This window comes from Coccidioides immitis, assembly GCF_000149335.2.
Source record: "Coccidioides immitis RS genomic scaffold supercont3.1, whole genome shotgun sequence".
Taxonomy (NCBI): Eukaryota; Fungi; Ascomycota; class Eurotiomycetes; order Onygenales; family Onygenaceae; genus Coccidioides; species Coccidioides immitis.
The window spans coordinates 7,251,099-7,277,456 of record NW_004504310.1 but is presented as its reverse complement, the minus strand read 5'-3'; the positions used below and the strand labels follow the sequence as shown (position 1 = coordinate 7,277,456).

The window sequence follows — 26,358 nt, the reverse complement described above, 5'->3', positions numbered from 1 at the left end:
CTGCTGACTTAAGCGTCCGCTAGGCTTGGCGCAGACCTTCTCGCTTCCACGCTGGCGGAAAGCTTTGGGAATTGGAAGTACAGAGTCAAGCATTGGAAATATGGGATTTGATCCCAGAACGGGATCCAAGCTGCTCGTTTATACGGATCGTCGCTGAGGTGGGGACCATATGCAAGGTACGCATTCTGGCTCAATGCTCGAACTTCACATGGAAATCAAAGCAGCAGGCTGCTCAGGTGAAAACGTGATGAGATAGCTGGAATGATGCTGTAGGTGCATTCATGAGACATGTAGTACTGTACAATTATGAGCATGATGATAATCTCAAACGAAGACGACGACAACCCCAAACCCCCATTCCAAACGCAGCAACGCCTTTTGTTCGAAGCCCAAGTAGCATGCCAAAAAAAAAAAAAAAAAAAAAAAAGAGTCATATGTGACAAGTCAGAATTAAATCGCAATCAGCTAAACAGCATCATCGTCGTGTTCGGGGCTAATCCAGCCAGCAGCGGATCACCGATAAACCTCTGAACTCTCTTCGATCGGTCCTGTAGAATTATTTCCTCAGCTTCCCAGCGTTTCCTTTGCATCTCCTTCTCCTTCAGCTTCTTCGCGCGGCTACCAAACCAAGAATCCTTTGCAGTATTCATGTAGTCCAACTCTTCCTGCTCCGCTTTCACGACAAGCTTCCTAACCATTTTCTGCCAGTTATCCAGACCCGTTCGTAGGCAGTCGTGACAGCGTTCTTCGTCGGAGGAATATTTCATTCTGTAGGTGTGGGGACCGGCTTCGGTTTCGTCTAACTGCAAGAGTGACAGCTCCGCAAGATCAACTGCGTCGCGGGTCCATGCGAGGCCACTTTCCTGTGAAGAAGAAGCAAACATGATTTCGCCAATATAGATCATCAAACCGGCTTCATCGCAGGCTGTGGAAGCAGATCGAAGTGGTTGCTCATTTCCTGTAATGGTAGGGATAGGATAGGGAGGTGGGAAGAGCCAGGAGGATATAGTTTCGGAAATCTCAGAGATCGCAGACTCATCTTTTGGCGAGCCTTTATGCTCTGGTGTAGGTGCCTGGGGAAGGTTTCGACGGGCTCTCAGAACGGATAGGAATATAGATAGTGCGGGGGCCAAGTCGCCCTGCCGGACCCTGTGGACGCCAAGAGCAGTCATAGCACGTAACACATTATCGGTGACATATTTGTTTCCATCATCTTTCAAAACGCCGGTCTTCATATCAACCACCTTGGTTGGGTCCACGGAGACTCCGGATGCAGCAATATCCATCGCCCACTTATACATATCCTCCGCCGTCTCTTTGAGTCCTTTGAAGTCAAGCCAATCCGCATAAGCCAAAGCCGCGTCAAGTCTTTGATTCGTCTGAAACCCTTTCGTCGTGAGGATCTTCATATAATACACCTCCGGACTATCGTAAGCAGGCCGACAATTTTCCTCCTTCAGAGTCTGGTTTCCACCCATAGGGCGCGGCTTCGGGTTCGGATTCGACGGACCAACAACATATTCTGCCGGCGCAGCAACGTCCAGCTCTTCATCATACATCCATCCATCCAGTTTCTCCGCCGCTTCAGCCGCACCTATCAGAGCTTGGAAATATCCCATTTTCCACGACTCACTCATCTCTCCAATGTCATATCCCGTTTTTCCAATGCCCTCAATCAAGAACGTGCCGTCACCCTGCTCCTTCAAGCCTTTCCCGTCAATCTCTGGATTCTCCATCCGCTCCAACAACTCCGTATAGAAATCCCCAACTTTCCTCCACGGAGTGATCGCCTGCCCCACAGACTCCGGATTCTGCAACGCCCGAGCAGTGCGCAGGAGCCAGCGGCTATACGTCGTGAAATCCGGGGGCGTGGGGAACTTGCGCTCGATCTTCTCCTGCTGTAGACCGAGCTTGATCACGTAGAGCAGTACCATGACAGCATAGGCTGTGATGGCAATTTTGATGCCGTCGGTGATCTTCTTGCGGCGTTCTGTGCTAAGAAGACGGGGATTTAAACTGCGGCTAGCATGGGAAGGGGACAGCCGGACAACGGGTGAGTGAAGGAATGGCAGTTGCGGTCGGTTCGCGGGTGGAGATATAAGGAGGAGTTGGGAGTTGCTAGTGAACATGCGGGGCTTTGGGAGGGAGGCATGGTTGCTTGGAGGTCTCAGTGGGCGTATTAGGCGTGGTATCCGCCGTAGATATAGCTGTGGAGGCATCATTCTGTCTCAATGGTGGATGCCTCTGGAAGGACATCAGCAAAAAATCGAAATCTGACGTTGCAGCTCGACAGTTCAGTGTGGAGGCATTGCCGGGTTTGCACCGTTTGCACTGCACGCACGAGCCACATTCAACCCACCTGGACTGGGCAATTCCGGAGGATTGATAATCCGAATCGCTATACTTCTACGGGTTAGATCTGGTGGGTCTCATAAGGCCAGTTTCGACCACAAGCGCCACCCGCTCTAGCCTCCCGTTCCTGAGAAAGCCACGTGAAAATTTTTTACAGAAGATTAAAAGACTAACTAGTTGAGAGATTCCTCGCAAAACAACATGACATTTGATCTTGCTAAACTCATGATATTTAGTCTAACTTTCAAAAACCCGATCATGCAAAACGGCATATCAATTGTGTACAAAACGTTCTATCCGGGTATTTCAGCCGTAACTTTGTAGCAACTCCGAACGATGGTCCTACAGGGGGTAACTTTCGCACTCAGTTCGGGGCTCTTCAAGCCTTTTCCAAGAATCCCTGGCTCTCGAGCAACAGGATAATTTCGTGGACGGCGCTGCGCACGGTTTGCTTCTCAATATCGACGGTGATATCCGGCTTCTGGGGGGTTTCATATGGGTCATCAACACCGGTGAAACCCTTGATCTCACCTCGTCTGGCGCGGGCATAGACACCTCTCTTATCGGTCTTTTCGGCGTACTCGAGCGAGGTTGCAACGTGGACGAGGAAGAAGGTCCCGGCAGAGGAGATAGTCTCGCGAGCTTGTTGTCTGCTCTCCTCATAAGGAGCAATTGGTGCGGCGATGACGGCAGCACCGGCCTTGGTAAGCTCAGCAGCAACAAAAGCGATACGCTGGATGTTCTTGTGGCGGTCCTCTCTGGAGAAGCCGAGTTCAGCAGAAAGTTCGTGTCTCACGGTATCGCCGAGAAGAAGAGAGACGGAGCGTCCGCCTTGCTGGTTGAGAGTCACCTGGAGGGCACGGGCAATCGCAGCCTTGCCGCTGTTCTGGTAACCAGTGAGGAACACTGTGAAACCTTGTTTCGATCGAGGAGGATTCGACTCCCGGAGGACCTTGACAACCTCTGGGTAGGAGAACCACTCGGGGATGTGGGTACCAAGGCGTAGGCGCTTGCGAAGCTCAGTTCCACTGATATCCAGCGTCTTGACGCCAGCGGGGATCTCGTCTCTTGGCTTATATTCATCGGTGTCGGGAAGGTAGGTGAGCTGCTGGAATTCAACAACTTCGATTCCAAGCTCATGTCTGTATTTCTCGACGGCGTGCTGGGCATCATAGGGGCCGTAGAACTCTTCACCCTTGGAGTTCTTTCCTGGACCAGCATGGTCACGACCGACAATGAAGTGAGTAGCACCGTGGTTCTTGCGGATGATTGCGTGCCAAATGGCTTCTCTTGGGCCACCCATGCGCATGGCAAGAGGAAGCAAGCCGAGGACGGCCATTCCGTTGGGGTAGCGGGGAAGGAGAGCCTCATAAACTCTCACTCGGGTGAAGTGGTCGATGTCACCGGGCTTGGTCAATCCAACAACTGGATGGATAAGAACGTTCGCCTGGCGCGCACGGGCAGCACGGACAGTCAATTCACGGTGAGCCCTGTGCATGGGGTTTCTATGTTTCAATTAGCATTGAGGTTGCAGCATTTAACTGACGATAGGAAAGCCATACCTGGTCTGGAATGCGACAACTCTGGTCCAGCCGAGTTTGTCGAAGTGCAGGCGCAACTCTGCGGGGGTGACTAAATGAAAATTAGCAGATGGCCCTGCAAGCGGTTTGAGGGTGCGTCCTTACATCGAAGACCGACATAGTCGTAGTGGTTCAATTTGTTGACGGCCTCAACTTTTCCTCCAATGTAGTACTCATTGGTCTGGTCGTAGAGATACTTGACGGCAGGGTGCTCAGGGTCTCCTCCAAAGACCTCCTTTGCTTCCTTCTGCCTATCATATTGTCTCAGTATGCCGTGGCATGGTCGAAGGAGCCTTGTTCAAATGCTCCACGAGGAGACGGAAAAGACTCACTTGTCAGGTTGGTAGATGTCATCGATGGTCAGGATGGCCAAGTTGCGATCATCTCGGAAATCTCTCAAGGTCACACGAGAACCGGGCTGGAGCCCAAGACCGTCGATGGTCTCCTTGGAAGCATCCAAGGTGATAGGGATACTGAAGAGGTTTCCATCGGCGAGACGAACGTTCTCAACAACACTGCAGGACACCGCAGTCAGATCATCACACTTACAAGGACAGGGATTAACAATGAAAAGATGGTTTGACATACCCATTGTAGTCCTTCTCATTCATAAACCCTGTTTAGCATTTTACGCCCCACCATTAGCTTTTGTGTTTCCATTTGTGCACAACATCATCGCATATGCGAACGGCTGATCCCCGGGGGGTGGTTTTAAGGGAAAAAAAGGAAAAAAAAAAGTGGCGGGGTGTATACCTTCCAAAGGACTGAAACCTCCGTTGAGAATCAATTCCAAGTCGCAGAGATGTCTCTCGGTGAGGAGGAGAGCGGGCAAGGTTTCGGCCTCGGCCTCGAGCTCAGCGTGTCTCGGTGCATCTCTAGCGAGGAGGTCCTTAAGGATACCGCCGTGTGGTGGATTGGCCATTGCTGCAGAATACACTCGGTTCTTGATAAAAAAAGGCTTAAGGTTGGATGAATCGAGATCTGGTAGAGACGAGGCAGGTTTATGAAGAGAGGAGAGCGTTGAGAGCACCGATGGAGGAAAAGAGGAGAGCTGGAGAAAAGAAGATGGAAAAGAAAAGAAAAGCGAGAGAAACAAAGCAGGCGAAGCTATGATATATGTTCTAGAAAAGTAGCTCTGGGGAAAGACAGAAAGTTACGACCCATGGCAAGGCTCTGTCGTCGTCAATTCAGACCCTGATGACACTATTTCCTCTGACCCTGGGGTGGATACGCCCTCTCCATGAGGGAGCATCGACAATGCATCGGGTTTGAGCTAAGGGACCGAACTAGGTTCTCAAAATCACTCCCAACCCTTCCCCCCCTCAAGGTACGAAGTAGTATCATCTGTCCTTCTCACATAACTCCATCGGTGGTCTTTCAGGGAACAAGGGGACAACAGGCCAATGGCTGGATCGGGTGCCTGGGTGTGTTGGAGATGAAGGCTGCTTCAGCTTGCAGAGGTATGATGTAACCCGGTCAAACCGCGACCCCAGACCAAGGCCGACCGCCGACGATCTCGCTCCCGTGAAGCAAGTCAAGTTAGCTGGCTGGGCGGGCAGTGGGCGAACCTTCGAACCCGCCCCCGATTTTCAGAAACGAAAAAGAGGCCACTCTGCCCGAAGTAACCTCTCTGACCGTAAGCTTCAGTTACATACATGACTCGGGTCGATAGATAATCAAACCGGACGCAGATTGGAAACGTGCCTGACCCCTGCCAATATAGCGCACAGATCTTAGCAAGCAATCTCATGCTGGCTGCTGAGTTTCAGGAACGTTTCTTATTTCCACGCGGATCGACGAAACTAAAAATGCCCTCGCCGCATGGGCTACCGTCACCCTGAAGAAAAATTGCGTGATCGGCGTCAGGCTGGCATGGGTGGTTTTAGTTCGCGACTTGTCAAGAGGACCTAACTTCGCTGCCTCGATCCTCACATTTTTCTTTTCTTTTTATCGATTAGATTGTGGAGTAAAGTACTCCGTAATAGTTGCTTGAATTGACCTGAGGAATCCTTTTGGCATGGCTGGCATGGCTGGCATGGCTGTTCACTACGCACCCTTTTTTTTTTTTTTTTTTTCTCCTGTGTTTGATTTATTTTTGTTTGACCATAGGCATCGTATCGTATGTCGGTAGCTTTATCGGTTCGAATGTCAATTATTGCCGAGTACCCTGAGACGTCTCTATAATGATGTTCCTAATGAGCAATGAAACTGCTGCTGATACGGTTCCATACGAAGCGCAGGCTGGGCGTTCTGCTTGATGCAGCAACTGTGAGAACCTTGTCTCTTGGAGCGGGCGCATCGGCTCTGAGATAAGGCTGCCGCGTCATAGCTTGTCAAATGGGGGGCAGTTCAGATCGCTGCCAGCTGAAGGGTCATAGTAAGAACAAGTCTGGAAGCGACAAAGGATCTAGACAGGTTCCTGAGAACTAGACAAGGGTGAACTATTTTAATTTATGCTATGGTGCAACTATGTAACATGGGTTGCTGAGGGTGTGAATAATCTATTTGATAGAAACATTTGAAGCAATCAGACTCAGGGGTAGTCGCAAAAAGAAGAAGAATAAGGAGAAGAATGAGAAGAAGTAAAAAGAAGAAGCTGAAGAAGAAGAAGAAGAAGAAGAAGAAGAAGAAGAAGAAGAAGAAGAAGAAGAAGAAGAAAAAGAAGAAAGAAAAAAGACAGAACGAAACAACAGGAGATCTATAACGCCGATTCCGCAGGAGCAAATCATGATAGTAAACATGTAAAAACACAGGGAAATTCCATAAAGCACATTTGCACATGACCCAACCGCCGCTTCAACTACGCCTTGTCCGCGCCTTGAAGAGCTTGGTCCAGTGCTTCCTGCTGCCTCTTCATCTCTTGCTCTCGAAGGAACTGTGCGTACTTCGATCGGGGGTTGTGGATGCCGCATTCTGTCTTGGCCTGACCCTTCCATCGACCGGCACGCTCGTCTTCGCCCTCTTTCACGGGTTGTGTCGAGTGCCAGTCTCCGACGCTCTTGTAGCCCCGGTCGAGAAGTTCGTTGTACGGAACATTGTGGGTGGTGATGTAGTCCTTGACTTGCTGGAAGCCCCAGTTGGCAAACGGATTGATTTTGATAAGGCCAGCCTCATCAACCTCGACGATGTTAAGGTCACCGCGCTTTCCTCCTTGGCTTCGACGACGGCCAGTAAGCACTGCGCTTACTTGGAGTTCCCGATAGGCACGCTGGGCCGGTTCGACTTTGGCGAGCCAGTCGTACAGCTGGTCGTTGGTCTCCCACAGTCGGTCTCCGTATTTCGCAGCAAATTCATCAGCAGTTTCGGCGCCCTGTGGCTTGTAGACATGAATGCTAAGGCTTGGATATCGCTTCCGGACCCGCTCAACCAGAGCAAGAGTTTCGGGGAAGTGATAGAGTGTGTCGAGAAAGATCAGATCAACAACCTGCGGTCTGGGAACATCGAGTTTTGAGAGCATATCAATTGTGACCAGACCAGTCAGTCCAAAGGCGGTGGTTTGATAGAGTCCCGGAAGGCTGGTGATGCACCATCTCAAGACATCTAAGGAGGAAAGTCAATAGAGGGCCCAGTTTACCATTGGGAGACACCCGCCGAGGGCCAAAAGAAATAGACGGCTCATACCTTGGGGTTCGAGAAACTGAAGCTGCCTGTTCAAGAACTTCAAATGGGGCTTCGTGAAGACGAGGTCCGGAAGACTAGGCTGGCTCGAGTCACCACTGACATAACCAGACTCTGCTTCTTTGATATCGCAGGTGTCCGTGTCCGAGGGGTACGTGGAGTGGACAGAGGCAGGCATGATGAATCCAACGGCAGACGAGAAGAGGCTGAACAGTCTGCCGAAGGGGTGGGAGGAGATGAGGGAGGTTTGGGCGTTGGACTGAATCTTGGCGGTGTTATGGGCGAACCAAAGGACCGAAGCCTCTGGTTCTTTACTGACTAGAGAAAGGGTTTGGGGATGGGGATAGAGTGGAGATTGGCCACTTGTGACAGAAAGTAAAATCTAGGCAAAGCAGGCAAGACAAAGAAAAGGAGGGAGAAAAAACAGTTTGTAGAGGCACGGAAGGACAGGAAGTGCGCTCTACTTCAATGATTTCATGCACAATTCAGGATATCAGGGAAGGGGGACTTGGTGATTACCAATCACGCAATCTGTGACCCTCCTGTAAAGACACCTTCCTGGGCGGCAGTATTAATCTTACACAATCCCCTGAATCCTTACACCCCATGCTGGAAACATATTTCTGGCTGGGGGAGGACGCACTGTTGCGCTGGGGGCGCAGCTAGGGTCTGATGTGGTGATGGCCAGTGAAAATCACGCAATCCTTAGCGCGGGCGATACCCGAAGGAGTAAGCAAAAAGAATCCCTAAAGAACATTCTGCAGGTTGGGTACGCAGATGGCTGTTACCGTGCCCGGTCTGCCTCAAGTTTCCCCAGTTCCCACCGGCAATCCATGCACAGTGGAAGGTTGAAGAAAGTGCTTGCAGGGAGGCGTGGCCAGCGGTAGGATCCCTGACACTGCCAATGCGTCTGACCAGCACAGCCAAGAGGATTCTCGGCTTCATGTTCGGGGGCGGATCAGCAATTTCGGCACGAGGGCGCAGACCTGGTCGATAGATACACGCCCAAATGACACACATGCAATCTCAAACAAGCAAAAAGGCTGCAAGCCGGCAGCTCGAGCAATGTAACCGTCCGCGACGATCGACGTCGTCGAGCGCAGGCGATCCCGAGGCCGGCGGTGCAGGGATCCGCACCTTAGTCATGGGCGCAGTGCTGAGTCATATCCGGGATCGGGAATTCCTTTTCGCCGGCACGTGGGGGTTTACATAACCCGGTGGCGAGAAGAAACGTTTCGTGCGCATAAGCGGTGCAGGCGCCCCGGGGGGGAGAAGAAGGGGACAGCGATAGCGCTAATCTTGCAAAGCTTCCCTGAATGGCCCTCTTTTTTTTTGTTTTTTTTTTTTTGGGTTTACCCTATTTTACGTTGCGCTTTTATGGAATGGGGGTGCAGCAGCAGCAGCAGGCCTGAATAATCAATAAGTAATATCAATTCCAGCTCCCGAAATATTCCCCAGACTAACTAACCCGCGCGACCTTGCGCTCGCTGCCCGAAGAAACTTGCCCTTCCGCATCACCACCACCACCGTCACCGTCCTCTCCCCGAAGTTATCCGCGGGGGCGTGAAGAAATGGCGAGCAATCCCCTCCCTTCCCGCGAGGGACGCCCCGTATTACGGCATAGCTCGCTGTCTGGCGGCTCTTTCATCCTGGACCACCAACAATACAAGCCATCTCCCTCGGGACCCTCCGGTTTCAGCAACCTCCTGCGCAGCACTGGAAATGTTCTTACGGCCCCACTTGTTCTCAATGGCAGCCCGTCACAGGGCAAGGACGCGCGAGTCAAGGAGAGTGGGATCGTGCATTCGATTTTTAGCAACTCGCTCAGCTCCTTGCCCGCAGATACGCCCAAGCTGGTTGCCACGATATTCTACAAGGCCTCGCAGCCAGTGCACCCGCATATCCACCCGGATTCCTCTAGGCAGCCACACTCCCTCCGGGATCTACCAGCCCCGTCCGTGCCCGAAGGCTCTGCCCCGACGCAGAATGTCGAAGAGCTTCCACGCGAGCCCCCGCCACAGGAACCCGAGCCTCTGGATCATCTGTACGGCCCGTATGTGTCGCAATTATGTCTTACCAATTTCCTGCAGATTATGGAGGATCTCTCCACCCCGTATCACCGCATGAGCAGCTCGCATAGATGTCTTGATAGCGAAGATCAGCCACGCGTGGTCGAGGTCACAATCTGCCCGCCGCCCAGTCCAGACTATCTATCCTTTGATGATATGCGCAAGCATGAGTTTATATGGAGATTTGAACGCGAATGGAACGTTGAAGTAGTCCTCCAACAGGAATCAGTGTTTAGGCGCCATAAGCGGCTCGCCGTGTTTGATATGGATAGCACTCTAATCAAACAGGAAGTTATTGATGAAATCGCCAGGTTTATCGGTGTGGAGAAAGAAGTTTCAGTACGTCGACGTAGAGTTTCTGTCTCACGTCCGATATTGAAACTGACAGGGATAAACAGGAAATCACTGCACGCGCCATGAATGGCGAACTCGATTTCTCGGCCTCTCTGAAAGCGAGAGTTAGCTTGCTCAAAGGAGTTCCAGCCGACGTATTCGAGAAACTAAAATCCATTATTACGATCGCACCCGGTGCCCGTGAACTCTGCCGTGCGTTGAAAAGGCTCGGGTTCAAGATGGCGGTGTTGAGTGGCGGTTTTCAGCCGTTGGCCGAGTGGCTTGCAAAGGAACTCAGCCTTGACTATGCATTCGCGAACCACGTACGTTGAAACAGGTTACGAAACCTGGTCAATTGGGCTGATAGTTATTTTTACAGCTCGTGTCCGACGACTCCACCCAAACTCTCTCAGGCACATTGTCTCCCAACCACCCAATCATCGATGCTACGCAAAAGAGGAACCTCCTACGCACAATTGCTGCTGACAACGATATACAGATATCGCAGACGTTGGCAGTAGGAGATGGCGCCAATGACCTGCTCATGCTTAATGAGGCGGGGTTGGGGGTGGCCTGGCGCGCCAAGAGCAAGGTGCAAATGGAGGCACCAACGCGACTGAATGGAGAAAGTTTAGTTGACATCTTATATCTGATGGGTCTAAGTGAAAGAGATATTAAGGAGCTGATTAAGGAGTAAGCCCAAGGCCGGCGGATGATCAGAACCGCAAGTCGCTTGGCTTGCAACATTTCCTACATGGACCCTGGCCCCGGTTTCTTTTGGGAGAGATACCTGGTAGGTGCAAGGGGCAGGGTTTGCAAAATCAAACAGTACAATGAAACATGATACCAACCATTTTTTGGCTATTGATTATGTGCATCATTATTAATTTTTTTTGGGAGGGAATGAAACAGAAAAAAATTGAATTTGGATAGTCACAAACCATCTTGTTGAAGTTGGTAAGGGAGCTGTACCAGGGTTGAAGCCAAAACAATGATTCCAACTCCTAAACGCCGGTGGCCTTCCCTAAAAAAAAATGAAAAAAAAACTAAATTTTTTTATCTGACTATTGCATCGGGAGTCACATTCGGTACATTCGTACTCTCGGGGCCTGTTGATTCGGCTCGTCTCTTCTTCAGGACGTTCTCGATAAACGCTTCGCCAGCCTTGTAGCTGCTTCTCACCAACGGCCCACTCGCGCAATACAGGAATCCCATCTCCAGCGCTCGATCCTTCCACAGTTCGAAGACGTCCGGCCGTACGTATTCGTGCACTGGCATATGTCGTTTCGTGGGGCGCATGTACTGTCCGAAGGTCACAACGTCGACGTTAGCGGCTCTCAACTGCCGAAGAGCGTCCCACATCTGCTCTTCCGTTTCTCCTAGCCCTAGCATCATCGACGTCTTGGTGATGAGTGATGGGACAGCTGCCTTCGCAGCCTTCAACACCCGTAAACTCGTCTGAAAATTTGCCCGGCGGTCACGGACGTGCGGAGTCAGTGCCTCTACGGTCTCGACGTTATGCGCATAAACATCTAGTCCGGACTTTGCCATGAGTGCAACCATCTCCAGATCACCAGCGTAGTCTCCCGTGAGACACTCAACCAAAATATTTGGCGCTTTCTGCTTGATCCTTATCACCGTCTCCGCGAAATGTCTCGCACCACCATCTATCAAATCATCTCGATCCACAGTCGTCAAAACCACGTATCCCAACCCCCATCGCGACAGCGCTTCCGCCGTATTTTCCGGTTCATGAGGATCCAACGGCGGAGGAGTCTTGGATGTCTTCACACTGCAAAATCGACAAGCTCTTGTACACGTATCTCCCATAAGCATAATTGTAGCCGTAGCAGCCGATTTCGAGCTTCCACCCCAACATTCTGATATATTAGGACACCGGGCTTCTTCGCAAACAGTATGCAAGCCGAGACCACGTAAATCATTCTTAATACGTTTGTAATTATTCGAGTCTGGGATAGAAGTCTTGAGCCACGATGGCAAACGAGTGATTTCTTTCTTTTTGCCCTTGGGCCCGACGAGCGCCGTTTTTAACGCATATGCTTCATTGGGGTCTAGGATGCGGGCGTCGTCTCTATTCCCTCCAGAGAGAAAGTCGGAGAATGATGGACCGGCGTTTAGTTTGTCTCGAAACGATGTCTGCGGTCTTTTAGGGAGAGCAGATGAAGAGGATGCGCTCGAAGAACTAGGGATAGCTGGGTCTGGAGATGTCGTCGTTGCATATGCTCTGGATGCGGCAGTGCGGAGCGAAACGGCGGGATTACCGAAGCACTTTAGTCTGCCGGCACAAACTGTCATGATTGAACTTGGAGACGAGCACTCCGTAGATTTAATGAATATGGGAATCGGAAAACGCGTATCTAGATAGCCCTGGGCCTTTTCTCGATTGAAAACCGTGTTCGTCGTCCAGTCACAAATTGTTGATCGCGAAATTGCTGAGCTCCGATTCGAAGCGCGCGGAAAATACTTGTTCCAGGGGGTTCCCCAACGCAACGTTACCTATTTGGTATCGTGCCAACCGTTCAAATATCTACTCCGTACGGAGTATGCTCTTTCGTTTGAGAATTACTCCGTAGAACGTCAAGTAAAATGGCCCCAGATGGCGTAGTCCGTACATCACAGGAAGTAGAAACGCGCGTTGAAGGTGGACAGCGGATGATCGATAATCCGAAACTGAGAGAACTCTGTGCAAACAATGCAAACTTCTATCACTTTCAACTTTTGCGACGGAATAGGTGAACGTCGGCGGCGCTCCTTTAACCACCTCGCACATCTGAAGTCTGCAGTGCTGATCCGGAGTTGTAATGCTCTCCGAGAGTTTTGTTGCGTCATTACTGACATCCAATGCCCCCCCGGCGGCCTCCTCGTCGGTTCTCAAAGATGTCGGTATCTGCACCTACGAATTCCAGCCAAATTCTTCCATACGCGCGACCTTGAAGAAAAGCTCTACAGATGCCAATTGTTTAGCCGTCAGTGCCTCACACATATTTGCTGCCCAGGTGCGCAAGGCTGTGATCCATGTGTATAGCCGAGAACGGGGAAACCAAGAAGCCACGATCCCATTTCCCGAACGGATACGCAGCATTGCAATTGCGGGTAAAGAGACCGAGGGAGCTGCGGTATTGGTACTAGGGACCGAAGGCGGAAGGCTAATCCTATGGGAGGTGCGATATATTTCAAGGTTTACATTTATCCAGGAAGGGCCTTGCTGACGTTTTGTATCAGGTATGCACCGGACGACAAGTTTCTACCCCTGCAGCGCATTTGCAACCCATTACCTCCCTGGTCGTTGACCCGACGAATAACTTCATCCTATCCGGCTCCGAAGATGGAAGCATACACGTGTGGTCGCTACCCAGCCTGATCTCCTTCTCGAAACCCCGTTCTGCTGGGCAAAACCTATCCCCTTCTAATTCGCCGATTCGCACTATTTCTAGCCACTCTGCGGCGATCACGAGCATTGCCGTTGGACATAGCTCTAATAGGAACAACATTGCTATATCCGCTTCCAAAGATAAGACGGCAATTGTCTGGGAATACCGAACAGGAAAGATACTACGGACATTTCTCCTCCCTGGAAACCCACTCTGCCTTACGGTTGATCCCGCCGATCGAGCGTTTTATGTTGGATATGACGACGGCAGCACCCAGCTCATTGACTTCTTTACGAACCCTTCTACCCAGCACATTCTTTATGATGCTAGCCAGCAGCAAACTCCTTCCCAGTTATCCGCCAGTGACCGGTGGCTGCCACCCTCGACAGATCTTGGAGCTGTAGAATGCCTTACACTATCGTATGACGCAACCAACCTTCTTTCGGGGCACAGGGGTGGTGCAGTGGTTTCCTGGGATGTCGCCAAAGGCAGATTCGCATCCACTGTCACCACATTCAATTATCCAGTCACCAATCTACAGATGCTTCGACCGGTCGGACTACCAAAATCCGGCCACAGAATAGCCGTTCATAATGTTGTCAAGCCGCGATATGATCCCGAGCTTTCGAGTACACAGTCTCTTGGAGATGCCGTTCCCGCAAGTTACTCATTTACTGCCCATTTCACATCATCTTCCTTGCCTGACGCTTCATCAATCGCCGGGGATGGATTTACAGCTGCCCTTGCCCATCAATTCTTTCCAAATTCTCTGATATCCGAAGGTCTGGCGGAACTACGTGCCCTCCGCACAGCCCCAGTAAGCTCGTTAACGCAAAACCAAGTCCAACTTAGCGGACGATCACACTCAGAAGACCAGTCACGCCTCTCCTCCCTCGAACAAGAAGTTGAAGCCCTCAGACGCCAGCTCTCCGTCCACGAATCCACCCGTGACGCCAACATGACTGAAATTGTCAAGCTTCGGACGTATGCCACTGGCCTTGAAGATTTAACCAATGAGCTCCTCGACGAGCGCGAGAGAGCACAGCAGTTAAAGCTGAAGAGGCAGGGCGGGAAAGAAGAGAAAGCTCTGAAGCGTAGAGAAGCGTGGTTTGAGGCTGAGAAACGGGGAAAGAATGGTGACGTGGTCATTAGAAAAATGGAAGAGGAAGATGATGATGAGAACACGAGTGGAGGCGATGAGATGAGCAGTGAGGACTAAGAAGGCCTGAAAGGAGGCAGTGCAATTATAGAGTACATACGGTTCCTAATTTTGGCGGATTCGCTTCTTGGACAAGCTTTGATTCTCGGGTAACAGGTGTACAATAGGCTAAACGGCGTTAGGATGGGTGGATGGAAAAAAAAGTGATACAAGGGAACCAACATGACGAAAAGGGTAATCCCAAATGAATAGACGCCCCGTTGTCCTGGTAATACTCCAATTCAAGCCATCATCGTAATCTTCGAAATTTGCATAAAATATTCCGAATCCGGATCAGATCATGTGTCTATCCAAAAACATGGTCTGATCGGTGTCATAGGGCCCCCGGGTAGGCAAAGCGGTAAGTATTGCTTCAGCAGCCGGCACACCCCGTAGATCGTTCCATTCCCAGTTAGGTGCCCTTGCTCACGGCCACCTCCCGCAGCCCCATCAATCCTAGCCAAACCGCTTCTTCGGTCCGAATCGTCCTACTCCCCTGCCCCGGCAGCACATTTACCCAAAAATCAAATAATTCTCCAACTTCTCCGGCCCCGATCCCCTTCGCCGCCAGCTCTTTATCGGCCTTTGCAGCCGTCTCTAACCCTGCCACGCCCCCGAAAACAAGCAATAAGTGCTTGTATTGCGGAATTTTCTCCGGGTGTTGTAAAATGTGGGCAAGCGGCAGGCCACGCTCCGACGTACCGAAGGACAAGTCGTACCCACCCTCGAATGGGCATTCGGTGAATACAGAGGATAGTGACGTGCAGCGACGGATTGAATAGCCCCAGTAATAGCCTGCTTCTTCGCGAGGGGTAGACGGTGCTACCGGATCGGCGCCGTCGGAGTAGTCTTGGGTTTTGAATTTGAGGGTTAAGCGGGTGTGAGGTAGGATAGAAAGATTGGGAATGCGGACTGGCTCTGGGATTCCTGTGTTCACAAGGGTAAATGTATTATTGGACGAGGAATTTTCATGTTCTTGCCCTCCCTGCTGGTTTCGCTTGGACTTCTTGCTTTTCTTCTTTTTGTTGCTTCTCTCAGACGGGCCATCTTCTGCGCCATAGTTATCGTTCGGTATCGTAACTCCTTCACGATATTCGCACCATTCGTTTGCCCTGATATGATGTGGCATGTCCAAACTCGGTAATGTCCCCGCTGTTCTCAGATTAGGGTGCATGGGGAACAAATCCCTCCGTAGATGCGGCGGTGTTTCGAGGTAGGAAAGCACATGTGCTAAAAAGTGTGACGGATCCGAGAACGCTGTGTACTCATTTTCAGCGCGGGAGCGATTTCCAAACTGTTGCGACTCCGGCTCATCTTCAAATATGACGATTTCGTCGACGCAGAATACAGCTAATGCGCGGGCAATGGAGCCGACAAGATAGGTCTTTTGATCATGCGATTTTGCGCTTCACGAAAGAATTTATGTCAGAATTGTAAGAAGACTAGTTTCCATCTAGATAGATATAGTCAACAAGAAGACATACTTTGCAATAATACTGCCAGGGAGAGCGACGCTAAGCGTATGTGATCTCCCACCCTGGGGTTTGAATACGGCAGTTGGCCTAGATGTGTCTGGTATATCTCCATTAGTCTCTGAATTCACATCGTGAGAGATTTTCCGCTTCTGTAGTAAGTCTAGAATTAGTCATTGGCGAATTGCCATCATACGACGCATAGGAACGTGGTCCCCAGACCTTCGATTTATGCATTGCTAAATCAACGCTAACTACTCCGTACTGGTTCAAGAGTGGAGATTTAACAAGTAGGGAAATATCAATCGGCAAAATCGGCTCGGCCAACGCTTTTAAATGATTTGCAGAGATTGAAATTAGAGTGAATTGCAAGTTCTTGAGCTATGATTCTAGACCACGAAGGGGGACAATGTCGATCTAAATTTATCACGTGATAACCCAAGCCCTAATTTGTATAGCATCTAACCAAGCGGGGGACAACACTCCTAGGGGGAACCGTCAAGGACATCGTCAGCGTGTTATTAAGTAGGCTATTACATACGGCAGCTATGTAATATTCAGAAGCAACGCCCGTAATCGAATTGGTCGATGTATTGGCCATTCTTTCTTAAGTCGGAGATATCGGACGGGCGTTCAGTAGTTTGTTGGCTCCATGGGTTCATCCACTTGACGGTTTCCCAGCCGAGTTTCATTCACGATCTTCACACCAGCGCTTGCGCCTAGTCTCTCTGCTCCTGCCCTAACCATCTTCACGCAATCTTCGATTGTCCTTATGCCGCCACTGGCTTTCACCCTGGTCTCCGATTGTAAGCTGTCACAGACAGCACTCATCAACGAAACATTTTCAATACTCGCACCAGGACCGTTAAAACCCGTACTGGTCTTCACATAGTCTGCACCTGCGAGACTCGAGAGTACGCACCCGGCGATAATCTCATCTGCGGTCAACTGGGATGTCTCGAGAATGACCTTCAAAATCGCATCCTTTGCAGCAAGTCTCACCGCGCGAATATCCTGGAATACGTCGGTATAGCGTTTTTCGCTGAGCCAAGGGTAGTTCATCACCATATCCAATTCGCTGGCTCCATTCTGCATGGCACGTTTCGCCTCGCTCACTTTCTGGTCGGTTGAATACGTCCCTTCATGGAATCCAATCACACATGTCACTCCAACTTGGGTTCCTTGAAGATACTGAACTGCCCGAGAGACATAGTCCGGCCTGACACATACGGTTGCAAAACCATATTCTTTCGCTTCAGCGCACAAGACGTCAATTTGAGACCCGGTGGCGGAGAGCGAGAGCTGGGTGTGATCAATTATCTGAGCAATTGAAACAACCTCAGGGGCAGGGTAGCATAATAGTGGAATAGGATATTGAAGTGTAGCTTTCTTTCCTGAGATGAGCAAATCCCATTCCTCGTTGTTGAGAGACGACATTGCAGTAGATGTTCTGCGGCCTGCCAAGCGGTTATATTCGTTCGTAGGGAGTAAAAGATTAGGAGCCTCCGTGATTAAGCCCCGAAAAAACTGTAATATCTGAAAGAGCACTTGTAAATTTGATTTCTTGACTGCGCACGACGGACTCTGTGGTGGTGATCGAGATCTGTTGGTGCGGGGAAAAGACAGGTCCATCGGGGGGGAAGAGAGGCGTTTAAATATTCTCTCCCACATGACTATATATGAGCGCATCTCTGTGCTCCTTCGAGCATCAATATCCACCCAGCTGAAAAGGAGGCGGCTATCGGACATTCCAGCGGAGAATATGCATCCGGAGCCACAGCCTTCAAAATGATCAAGTATCTAGCTTCTTCAGCTCCATTGATTACAGACCCATGTTACTAGCTTGGTAAAAATTCCCGGTCCTTGTCATCTCTCACATGAATACTAGCATCAACATATCTCACTGTCAGTACATCATGATCAAAGTGGACCTGACTGATTTGCATTGCCCTCTTGGCTCCCTGCTTCTTGGTATCTATCACGTTCTCCACACTCTCCCATTTCAGGAGGCAGATAAAACATCCTTCGCAACCAATCAAGAACGTATCCGTATCAATTGTTCCTCGTCAATTCCGCACAATTTTCAATTTAACCGCCACAGCTACCGGCAGTGTTACAGCACCAACTACGTAAACCCGCAAATGAGGTTTGTAGCAGTGACACGGTGGCCGGTAACCTTGATGCGGACGTCAATATCGATGCTCGTATTACCATATTTGGACTGGTGCGAAGTTGCCGACGTGCTGCGGGACTTGCCGGCTTCGTTGGTTTTCCTAGATATCGGTCAATTTTGAGCCTATGCTGGTGTACTTAGTACGTTCGAAAAGGTTTCACCGGATTCTTCGGGCGGTCCACAGGTCAAACCCCGTAGTTTACAACAGACGGTGAACGGAAGGAAAGGTCATCGGTTGGACTCACCGGGTAGTATCAAATGCACCTTTTCGGCTGCTGCGTCGATGGAGCCTCGTCAGCTACCCGCGAGGGGTTCCGAACTTCAGCAACTCCTCTCGATATCCCGACGGGTTGGAAATGACCCGGCCCAGTATTCCCACGACGCTTGTGCTTGTGTTCGATATACCATGTTGCCAAATGATTGGATAACAGCTGAATTCTCAGGACGTTCGGAAAAAGATCCATCGGCTCAAATCCAGATATAGCCTCGCGGGATGGGGTAGCTGAAATTACCGCGGGATTCTGCTTGCAGGTTTCAATGCTGACCTTTCGTTAGCGTCCCCTCGGGAGGTTGAGAACTGCACGTCTTTTCGAGTAGTTTGGGATGAACAAAGAATATGTCTTTGTGATACCCAAATTCGACCCGCTGCTGGATCATGCATGCATGGGAATGAATATAGGAGCTGCCCCGGCGGGAGTCTGCATATAAACATGTCCCGCGGTGAACGCGAAGTCGGTTGGAGAAGATGTAATTGTTCTCGGTGGCGTCAAAAAGGAGATACTTCTTGAAGTTGGTCCTGTTTAATACTCAACCAAGCAAAATCCAACAAAAGCATATAATTTGCTTTTTCTCTTGAGAAGAAAACTAGTTCCAAGCCTCACAGTAGTACAGAAACGGCGATCAGAGCTAAAGGGGCAAGATCAATATGTCTAGAGTTACCGATCTGGCGACATGCTGACAGTCAAAGTCAAATGTTGAATTTGACATCCGCGCCAGTTTGAATGAGGATCAACGAGAAAAAAACAATAAAAAAGAAAATAAAAATAAAAATAAAAAGAGGGAGCCCCCTTAAGGCTTGGCAGTGAGCTGGGCGGCTGCGTAGATATTGTGCACAGTAGTCGAGGCGTATGCGGCCGCCTGAAAATAGTTGACGATACCACCATGTGTAAGTATTCTGACTGATCCGTGAAGTGACCTTGTGCTTAACCCCTTCTTCACTAGGACCAAACTATTCATCTCAAAATTAACCAGATGCTGCCTCTACAGCAATACTGCCTGACCAAACTGCAACTTCAATTCAGCTTGGAACACAAAAACGCACATAACGTCAGTGACTGGCGCGAGCGGTGATTCTGACGTTGGGCAAGACGGGCACCTTTACCTGAAGTGGGCCTCCGATCAAACCCTCTTGTATTGACATGTTGGAGAGGAGTCTTGCCAGTTACACAGTCAGGATACACTGTGCAGAAACATCTCTTGAAACCCTGTTATTGGAACCTGCAGGATAAGTCGTCTAGCAGCCCAGAGAGGTCATGCAAGAAGCTCTTTCTGTCAAGTCACTGAGAAACAGACGATTCACGAAATTTCAACCGTATATGCCAAGCCTCCTCTTGATGGAAAAAGAAATGCGTCGAGGCTGATCGTCAACAAGGCGGCAAATCCTGCACCCTTCCGCTCAGTCGGCAAATATGCCCCTGAATGCGCTCCAGAAAAAGGCGGACGTCCGCCTATTGATTAAACACCCAACAGACAGCCGTAGTTTTGGGATTAAAATAGAATTATTGCCCGGCAGCCGTGTTGCACCCGGCGGAAAGGCAAATACATTTCCGCGTTTTGCACAACAGATTGTTGATTTGTATAACAACAACCCTTCCGAATTTCTAGGATGTGCAACTTGATTCAAGCTCAATAGAAAGGTACAGAGCGTATCCAATGAGCTCTTTAGGCAATCCAACTTGTATGTTCAACCCTAGCGGAACCCTGCAAGGAGCCAGGCAGCAAATCCGCTATTGTCATGGATCGAAATCAAGTTTGATATAACAAGAAAACTGACTCGGGTATGAAAAGCAAAAGCAGAAGACGGAAATCGCGTAAGGATGCGGAATCCAACTTGAAACATCAGCCTTTTTTTGGCCTACACACACGGGCCAACTTTTATCCGCATCAAATCGTGCTAGCAATGCGGATCCTCTACTTCCTTTCCATCCTGTGCCTCGAACCTCCGCTACGGGATCTCAATAGTATATCTGAGAGTCGTCGGAGGGTTCGAGAAGGTTAGGTCTTATTCTGCTTTTTTGGCCCTATATAAACTCCCAAAGACGCTATTATTTGCTTTTAAAAGCTTCTGGGGGCAATCAAATTCCACTAATGTTCCCTTATCAAAGACAGCCACTTTGTCATAGCAGAGTATTGTGTCGACCTATTATAGAATCAATCCATGAGCGAATGTATATAATACATTAAATAAAATATACGAGGAATAGAGCCTCCAGAGATGATTTCAAGTGAGGAAGGGAAGGCTTAGGAGAAATCCATGCAACTCACCCGATGTGCAATTGTCAATACGGTGAAGTCCTTAAACTCTTTCTTGACAAGCTTCTGCATCAGAAGATCCGTATCACCGTCAACATTACTAGTTGCCTCGTCAAGAACAAGAATCTTGCGGCCTTCCTTCCGGAGTATGGCCTGAACAAGTCGGAAGAGCTGCTGCTCTCCAGCGGAGAATGAGCCGGCATCCATTTTCCCATCGAGACCGCCACGAGCCTCGATAATCTGCCAAAGGTGCACCTTTTGAAGTGCATCCCGAATATCCTTGTCGGAAATACACCCGGAAGGATCGACGTTAAGGCGGACAGAGCCATCTAGCGTGAATTGATCTTGAGGAATGGTGATAATTCGCGATCGAACTTCGTGCCGCGGAATTGTGCAAAGATCCACGTCATCAATGATGATACGGCCTGCTGAAATGTCAAGGAGGCGGAGGAGAGTAAGGACCAGAGAACTCTTGCCACTGCCAGTACGCCCACAGATGCCGATCTTCTCACCAGGCTTTATCTGCATCGTGATGTTGCTCAAAGCCATGGTTACCCCATCGTACGAAGCCGACACTGAATCAAAATGAATTCCACCCTTGTCTGGCCATGCCGCAGGGGGCTCTCTGTCCTCTCTGGGTTGATTTTCTGTTGGTGTCGAAGCAATAAGTGATTTGACTCTGGCAATAGCTCCTAAAGATGTCTCAAGTGATGTCCAAGATGTAATTAGCTTTTGCAGTGATTGATTCAGCACGAGGATCGTGTTTAACGCCGCCCCTAAAAGACCGGGGCTAGTGCTATGCCTCAGAGAAAAGGCAAGGGAAACAAGAATGGCTGCTAGTGCGGCCACAAGGAGGTCTAGAACTAGGTTCAACCATCTCTGGATGGAAAACAAAAGATAGTACGGCTTCTGTGAAGCATCAAGGTGGCGGATGTTGATGTTCTTTGATGACTGCTGCCAACCGAATGCTCGGATGGTTGAGAGTCCATTTAAGGTCTCCAAGAAGTGTGAATATATTGGACTTTTGGCTTCTAGGTCCATGTGACGAAGTTGACGAGAGGTTCTCAGGTAGACATTCTGAATTAGATAAATGATTGGCAGAGTAAATGGAACCGTGAGAGCCATGTAGCTGGAACCTGTGCATACCAGTACAGCTTGGGCAACACAATTGCAAAATTCTTCCTCAATGCATGGTTAGCCCGTGATCCTGGTTTGTCAGACTGCTTGGAGAGGACGAACCAGCTGCGGTTTTGTTGAGCGCAATAGGCAAGTTGTTGTCGATTAGAGACATATCTTGACTAAATCTATAGAGAAAATGGGTGAGAACCACTAAGACAACTTGCAGGTACTCTTGAACGTACCTATTCAGAGTAACCCCGGTATCAGTTTGCACAAAGAATGATTGCGGAGCTCTGTACTATTAGTTTCCTGAAAAATTGCGGGTTTTAAGATGGCCTACCTCATGACTGCTTCGAGTAAATTTTCATGGAGCCGAGCCGACGATTTCTGTAATATCTTGATGAAAGTCACCCTAACTCAGTTAGTCTTATCTTCGCGGATCGAAATACTTGCACCTACCACAAATTTCCAGCGAGAAAGATGTCTGCCAGAATACACAACACCACATATATAGGAATGTAAATGTGAAGCTGATCGCCACCAGCTTTCACCCACAATACTAACCAAGCCCCTGTGAAGCCATAGTTAGTGGCATTCAAGGATCATAGATGAATTACACTCACGAGGAAACGCGATTGCAAAAGCATATCCGATATTAGCGATCGCAAATAGAGACGTGTACTTCCATCCAATCGATTTAGCATAGTACTTGTAAACCTCGATATCGCCCGTGCGCCGGACCAGATCTTGTTCAATGGTTGATAAGCCTGGTAATTCATTTGCGTCTTGACTTGATTGCGTATCTTTCTCCACCAGCTGCGAGGGTTGCATCATAGTATCTTTTAGTACCTCTATTTTGGAGACTGTGGCGTCGCGCGCATCTTGGACAATACGACCCTGATCAAGAATGACTACATCATCTGCGAAAGGGAGGTGTTTGACTTGAAAAAAATGAGGTTAGGACAAGAAAAAAAAAAAGGAGCATTTAAATGTTGTTGACATACCAGAATGAGTGACAAGCACTACGGTGCTATTCAGTTTCCTCAGCAAGCCTTGGTTTCCAAGCAGCCTAGAAAAAACCATATCCTCTGTTGTCGCATCAAGGGCGCTGAACACGTCATCAAGTAAAATGATATCTCTTCGGGCATAAACAGCTCGAGCCAGCGCCTATCTTCAGCTCAGTACGTGTCACACAATTTGAAGTCAATTGCACGTACCAATCTCTGCCTTTGCCCTCCGCTCAAAATAAGTCCATTATTCCCAATGATGGTATGGCTACCTTCTGGCCACATTTTAATATCCGCTTCTAAGCAACAAGCATATACCACGATTTTATACCAGGCTTCGTCTACCGCCTGACTTTCGGATAGCCCACAAATCGATTGAAGGATAGACGTGTGGGTCAGCCATGGCTTTTGATGGCAGTAGGCCATTTGCTTCGATGCAACGGACACTGAGCCACTTTCACAAGGGAGTTCGCCTAGAATGGCTTTAATCAAAGTTGTTTTCCCAGAACCAACTGGTCCTACGACCATGACCAGCGACGAGGGTGGAACGGAGAGAGAAATATTATCAAGTGCAAGTGAAGCCGCCGGTGCAGGGCGAAGAGTCACGTCCTTTTGACAGATTGCATTTTCCATGGATGAAACCGATGGATTTATATTTAGGCATTTTAGCTCGACATGTTTCGAAGAGCTATCAGAGGGGGACGGGGCAGTATCCGATAGATGTAGAGGGCCACTCCGATGATCGTTCCGACAGGGGAGGCGAAGGTAGTCCTGGATGCGTGTGAAGCAACCTAGGCAAGCACCAGTATGGGGGATCGCAACCATAAAACTTTCCGCTGGGATAGTCACGAGCGAAATGACGGCTAATGAAGTGAAAGCTTGTTCCGTCGAAAGAAGAGTCGAGTGTTGAATTTTTGCCTGGATGGTGAACGCGATAAAAGCTATGGCTGGTGACCAGATAGCTGGGGCCGTCGCTGTCCGCACCGTAAATATGGGGGAAAATCGAGAGTCATCATTCTAGGATATTCCTCACCAAGTAAATTCAGAAAAAGAATGAGCCACATAAATCCGCCTGAAACACATAGTTCGTGGATCCGCAAGTTCTGCAATGTAGCCTCCAAGATCCTCTCAAGTCCTGGTTATATATAGCATATCAGTAGTGTCTGAAACTCATCTGGGGAACACATATTCAAGCTGACCCATCAGTTTGATAGCTTTGACAGAGTTAAGGTGCAGACGCTGTCGTAGAAACACGCTCCTGGATCGCTTGAGTCCACATTTGTCGCTTTTGACCAATACGCTTCGCCACAGATGCTTGACCAAATGTGCAAACTAGTAGTCCTCTGATCAGAACTGAGGCAGAAGAGATAGAGGAAACGGGTAGTTACTTAAGGTAATGATGATTGGAACTACACAGTTCGCTCCTAATTGCCTTTTCAAGAGCCATATACCGATGGCCATTTCAATTGTGCTTCCCCAAATCTCGTTGATTGGCTCCAGCGACTCCACGATATTTTCTATGTCTGCGGAAGTCAGTTGCGAACAGCCCACGATTATCAAATGTCCTCTCTGACCTGTTGACATCAAAGTTAAAGCTGCACCTTCAAATTGCAAACCATCCTGGATCTCTAAAGTGTGGTTATAGATGAGAGTAACCATTGCTCCGCGGAACATAGTAATGATTCGAAACACACGTTGCCGATAATGTACTGTGGCCAGCTGCATATTCGTATTAGCTTCTACTCGGTGGGCTAGGGTTAGAAGCTTGACTCAACAGCTTTTCCAACATATACTAGAACCGTCGCACCAATTATGCCATATCCATAGTTGGTAGATTGCTGTGAATCCGGTTGACTGAGTAAACTGATAGAGCGACTGATCAGAAAAGGTTGTGCATAGTTAAATCCAACGAGTGCAAGGCGTGGAAGTAGGGTTAAGAGCCATTCTGAGAACAAGCAAGATGCTGCTGCAATTGCTAGCGCATGTCTCTTCTCCGAATGTCCTTCAAAAGCAGTTAGTGAGCTGGAGCTTTGTGTGGCGCGAATGCAGACTTACTATATACTTTCCATGAGCCTCCCATTTTCTCGTCCAGGACCCGAGAGTTGATTCTTTCATCGATGTTGAATAAATCGCCATAAGTCATAATCTTCCGGAAGCCGGTGATGAAGAGGTTATTAAGCCACCAAAGAAAGCTCCAATTGAGAATGCCACCAGTTGATTCTGGTGAGTAACTCTTGTAAGGCTCCTTCAAATAACCAATTTTGGATTGCGTTTCAAGGAGAAACAGCACGATCTTCACCACCAATGCGACCGTCTTGATTACAGAAATGGGAAATTCGGATATTAGAAAGAGAGTTCGAATGTAAACAACGTCAAAAAGACCAGAAAACAAGAGAAAGGTAAGAAGTAAAGATGAAGGTTTGTATGACCTCCAATGCTCTACAAAGGACAGGAGCAAAATAACGAGCGAGTCGATAAATGATAGAGCGGCAGATGCAATAGGCACCCCGGTTTGGACTGAGGCGACTGAGCTCCAGAGTACTACCAGCGCTAATTGAAGACCAATGTATGCGACGGCCATGACCTAAATAGGTTAGAAAACAGTGCTCCTTTTTGGTATATTTTTCTTCTCTGTTTGAGGACAATAGCAACGAAGGCATAAGTTCATTGATGTAGAACAATCCTTTGTACTGTACGTACCACTTTAACCTTGAATACCGGGTGTGGCATAGCTTTGACACTCGATCCGTACAGAAAGTGGACGCGCACAAACGCCAGGATGATCAGGGCAGCCGATGGCAGGATCGACAGTATGCTTTGCTCAAATACCAGAGTAAAATCAAACCTTCGGCAGCTCGCCGGTCCGAATCCATGATCGGAACAGTCGTTGACAGGAATCTCCATAGCGAACAGCTTAACATGACCTACGAGCGAGCTGTAAGGTATACCTGCGAATAGGCTGGTGAAGTTTCACAAACCAAATGGAATGTAAAAGCAATGTTGAAGTAGTTACCCTCCATTTTAAAACTTCCTGCCTCGCATTCATGCGATGATGTCGCCGTGACGACGCTGATTTCTGCCTGATTAAGTTTTCCACTATTCCGTACTTACTTAGTATGTGGCCCTTGCAGCTTTCGGGCCGCAACTTAACTTAGTTTTAGCCTCAAATTCTTCGCTCACGACGCTCGTTGGAGAGCTATCCATGTATATGGACTGTACATACCTTTCCCAATTCGAGGTTTGTGGGGCTCGTTGCATTTTTCCTTGTGATCGGGTCCGTTGTGCTATTAATACTCGATGGCGGGAACCAACAGAATAAATCAGCAAGGAGATTCACTGATTGAATGTTTACGATTTGAAAAGCACTGCGCTGTGTGGGGTGCCATAAGCCTTCCTTGCATCCTATCCCGAAGGCAAGGCATCCTTGTAAGGGCGCGCCAAGAAATTTCCAGCATCTAAAATTCATAACTACTCTGCAGCTGATTGACTGGAATTATAGCGAAAGATACAGCC

The 26,358-nt window shown here is 49.1% G+C and overlaps 11 protein-coding genes across 11 annotated transcripts; 3 read left to right on the top strand and 8 right to left on the bottom strand.

Moving 5' to 3' along the window:
• Window positions 1-419: 419 nt before the first annotated feature.
• Window positions 420-2,219, bottom strand: CIMG_00453 (uncharacterized protein; the record flags this gene model as incomplete). The annotated part of the gene is made up of 1 exon (XM_001246681.2): window positions 420-2,219. The coding sequence occupies one exon, from the start codon at window positions 2,217-2,219 to the stop codon at window positions 462-464; it is 1,758 nt and encodes a 585-aa protein (XP_001246682.2). The 3' UTR covers window positions 420-461.
• Window positions 2,220-2,487: 268 nt separating this feature from the next.
• Window positions 2,488-5,289, bottom strand: CIMG_00454 (sulfate adenylyltransferase). Its single transcript, XM_001246682.2, has 6 exons — window positions 4,686-5,289; window positions 4,521-4,548; window positions 4,265-4,447; window positions 4,038-4,183; window positions 3,915-3,984; window positions 2,488-3,857 (listed from the first exon to the last, which is right to left on the bottom strand). The coding sequence occupies exons 1-6, from the start codon at window positions 4,852-4,854 to the stop codon at window positions 2,732-2,734; spliced, it is 1,722 nt and encodes a 573-aa protein (XP_001246683.1). The 5' UTR covers window positions 4,855-5,289; the 3' UTR covers window positions 2,488-2,731.
• Window positions 5,173-5,773, top strand: CIMG_00455 (uncharacterized protein; the record flags this gene model as incomplete). Its single annotated transcript, XM_001246683.2, has 3 exons — window positions 5,173-5,392; window positions 5,476-5,568; window positions 5,670-5,773. 3 exons carry the CDS (start codon window positions 5,173-5,175, stop codon window positions 5,771-5,773), a joined length of 417 nt encoding a protein of 138 aa, XP_001246684.2.
• A 947-nt stretch (window positions 5,774-6,720) lies between these two features.
• CIMG_00456 (phosphoadenosine phosphosulfate reductase) lies at window positions 6,721-7,968 on the bottom strand. The gene is made up of 2 exons (XM_001246684.2): window positions 7,554-7,968; window positions 6,721-7,472 (listed from the first exon to the last, which is right to left on the bottom strand). The coding sequence occupies exons 1-2, from the start codon at window positions 7,726-7,728 to the stop codon at window positions 6,733-6,735; spliced, it is 915 nt and encodes a 304-aa protein (XP_001246685.1). The 5' UTR covers window positions 7,729-7,968; the 3' UTR covers window positions 6,721-6,732.
• A 960-nt stretch (window positions 7,969-8,928) lies between these two features.
• CIMG_00457 (phosphoserine phosphatase SerB) lies at window positions 8,929-11,011 on the top strand. Its single transcript, XM_001246685.2, has 4 exons — window positions 8,929-8,973; window positions 9,048-9,958; window positions 10,018-10,275; window positions 10,332-11,011. The coding sequence occupies exons 2-4, from the start codon at window positions 9,122-9,124 to the stop codon at window positions 10,647-10,649; spliced, it is 1,413 nt and encodes a 470-aa protein (XP_001246686.1). The 5' UTR covers window positions 8,929-8,973; window positions 9,048-9,121; the 3' UTR covers window positions 10,650-11,011.
• Window positions 10,582-12,352, bottom strand: CIMG_00458 (lipoyl synthase, mitochondrial). Its single transcript, XM_001246686.2, has one exon. The coding sequence runs from the start codon at window positions 12,266-12,268 to the stop codon at window positions 11,009-11,011; it is 1,260 nt and encodes a 419-aa protein (XP_001246687.1). The 5' UTR covers window positions 12,269-12,352; the 3' UTR covers window positions 10,582-11,008.
• Window positions 12,353-12,777: 425 nt separating this feature from the next.
• CIMG_00459 (WD repeat protein) lies at window positions 12,778-14,698 on the top strand. The gene is made up of 2 exons (XM_001246687.2): window positions 12,778-13,134; window positions 13,196-14,698. Exon 2 carries the CDS (start codon window positions 13,886-13,888, stop codon window positions 14,561-14,563), a length of 678 nt encoding a protein of 225 aa, XP_001246688.2. The 5' UTR covers window positions 12,778-13,134; window positions 13,196-13,885; the 3' UTR covers window positions 14,564-14,698.
• Window positions 14,090-16,379, bottom strand: CIMG_00460 (uncharacterized protein). Its single transcript, XM_001246688.2, has 4 exons — window positions 16,237-16,379; window positions 16,027-16,166; window positions 14,726-15,948; window positions 14,090-14,671 (listed from the first exon to the last, which is right to left on the bottom strand). The coding sequence occupies exons 1-3, from the start codon at window positions 16,249-16,251 to the stop codon at window positions 14,955-14,957; spliced, it is 1,149 nt and encodes a 382-aa protein (XP_001246689.2). The 5' UTR covers window positions 16,252-16,379; the 3' UTR covers window positions 14,090-14,671; window positions 14,726-14,954.
• CIMG_00461 (deoxyribose-phosphate aldolase) lies at window positions 16,355-17,615 on the bottom strand. Its single transcript, XM_001246689.2, has one exon. It carries the CDS (start codon window positions 17,449-17,451, stop codon window positions 16,648-16,650), a length of 804 nt encoding a protein of 267 aa, XP_001246690.1. The 5' UTR covers window positions 17,452-17,615; the 3' UTR covers window positions 16,355-16,647.
• A 524-nt stretch (window positions 17,616-18,139) lies between these two features.
• On the bottom strand, window positions 18,140-19,140 carry CIMG_00462 (uncharacterized protein; the record flags this gene model as incomplete). The annotated part of the gene is made up of 4 exons (XM_001246690.2): window positions 18,140-18,287; window positions 18,452-18,727; window positions 18,819-18,983; window positions 19,127-19,140. The coding sequence occupies 4 exons, from the start codon at window positions 19,138-19,140 to the stop codon at window positions 18,140-18,142; spliced, it is 603 nt and encodes a 200-aa protein (XP_001246691.2).
• A 955-nt stretch (window positions 19,141-20,095) lies between these two features.
• CIMG_12872 (uncharacterized protein) lies at window positions 20,096-25,769 on the bottom strand. Its single transcript, XM_004445878.1, has 16 exons — window positions 25,546-25,769; window positions 24,901-25,429; window positions 24,639-24,847; window positions 24,420-24,564; window positions 24,259-24,362; window positions 24,045-24,177; window positions 23,879-23,980; window positions 23,056-23,819; window positions 22,843-23,005; window positions 22,462-22,779; window positions 22,298-22,409; window positions 22,179-22,250; window positions 22,081-22,131; window positions 21,959-22,023; window positions 20,732-21,897; window positions 20,096-20,606 (listed from the first exon to the last, which is right to left on the bottom strand). The coding sequence occupies exons 1-16, from the start codon at window positions 25,747-25,749 to the stop codon at window positions 20,469-20,471; spliced, it is 4,275 nt and encodes a 1,424-aa protein (XP_004445935.1). The 5' UTR covers window positions 25,750-25,769; the 3' UTR covers window positions 20,096-20,468.
• Window positions 25,770-26,358: the final 589 nt, after the last annotated feature.

What these genes read in the sequence shown, in the direction of transcription:
- CIMG_00459 (XM_001246687.2), top strand. Translation starts at nt 13,886, where the DNA reads ATGCTTCGACCGGTCGGACTACCAAAATCCGGCCACAGAATAGCCGTT.
- CIMG_00461 (XM_001246689.2), bottom strand. Translation starts at nt 17,451, where the DNA reads ATGTCGTCTCTCAACAACGAGGAATGGGATTTGCTCATCTCAGGAAAG.
- CIMG_12872 (XM_004445878.1), bottom strand. Translation starts at nt 25,749, where the DNA reads ATGGAGATTCCTGTCAACGACTGTTCCGATCATGGATTCGGACCGGCG. An exon ending in CAAAGCTATCAAACTGATGG is followed by an intron (nt 23,981 to 24,044) that starts GTCAGCTTGAAT and finishes ATATATAACCAG; the next exon opens with GACTTGAGAGGATCTTGGAG. An exon ending in ACCGGGGTTACTCTGAATAG is followed by an intron (nt 22,024 to 22,080) that starts GTACGTTCAAGA and finishes TTTTCTCTATAG; the next exon opens with ATTTAGTCAAGATATGTCTC.
- CIMG_00457 (XM_001246685.2), top strand. Translation starts at nt 9,122, where the DNA reads ATGGCGAGCAATCCCCTCCCTTCCCGCGAGGGACGCCCCGTATTACGG. An exon ending in GTGTGGAGAAAGAAGTTTCA is followed by an intron (nt 9,959 to 10,017) that starts GTACGTCGACGT and finishes AGGGATAAACAG; the next exon opens with GAAATCACTGCACGCGCCAT. An exon ending in ACTATGCATTCGCGAACCAC is followed by an intron (nt 10,276 to 10,331) that starts GTACGTTGAAAC and finishes TTATTTTTACAG; the next exon opens with CTCGTGTCCGACGACTCCAC.
- CIMG_00456 (XM_001246684.2), bottom strand. Translation starts at nt 7,728, where the DNA reads ATGCCTGCCTCTGTCCACTCCACGTACCCCTCGGACACGGACACCTGC. An exon ending in TCAGTTTCTCGAACCCCAAG is followed by an intron (nt 7,473 to 7,553) that starts GTATGAGCCGTC and finishes TTTCCTCCTTAG; the next exon opens with ATGTCTTGAGATGGTGCATC.
- CIMG_00458 (XM_001246686.2), bottom strand. Translation starts at nt 12,268, where the DNA reads ATGACAGTTTGTGCCGGCAGACTAAAGTGCTTCGGTAATCCCGCCGTT.
- CIMG_00454 (XM_001246682.2), bottom strand. Translation starts at nt 4,854, where the DNA reads ATGGCCAATCCACCACACGGCGGTATCCTTAAGGACCTCCTCGCTAGA. An exon ending in AGGTTTCAGTCCTTTGGAAG is followed by an intron (nt 4,549 to 4,685) that starts GTATACACCCCG and finishes AATGCTAAACAG; the next exon opens with GGTTTATGAATGAGAAGGAC. An exon ending in CGACTATGTCGGTCTTCGAT is followed by an intron (nt 3,985 to 4,037) that starts GTAAGGACGCAC and finishes ATTTTCATTTAG; the next exon opens with TCACCCCCGCAGAGTTGCGC.
- CIMG_00460 (XM_001246688.2), bottom strand. An exon ending in CCTGGCAGTATTATTGCAAA is followed by an intron (nt 15,949 to 16,026) that starts GTATGTCTTCTT and finishes TCTTTCGTGAAG; the next exon opens with CGCAAAATCGCATGATCAAA.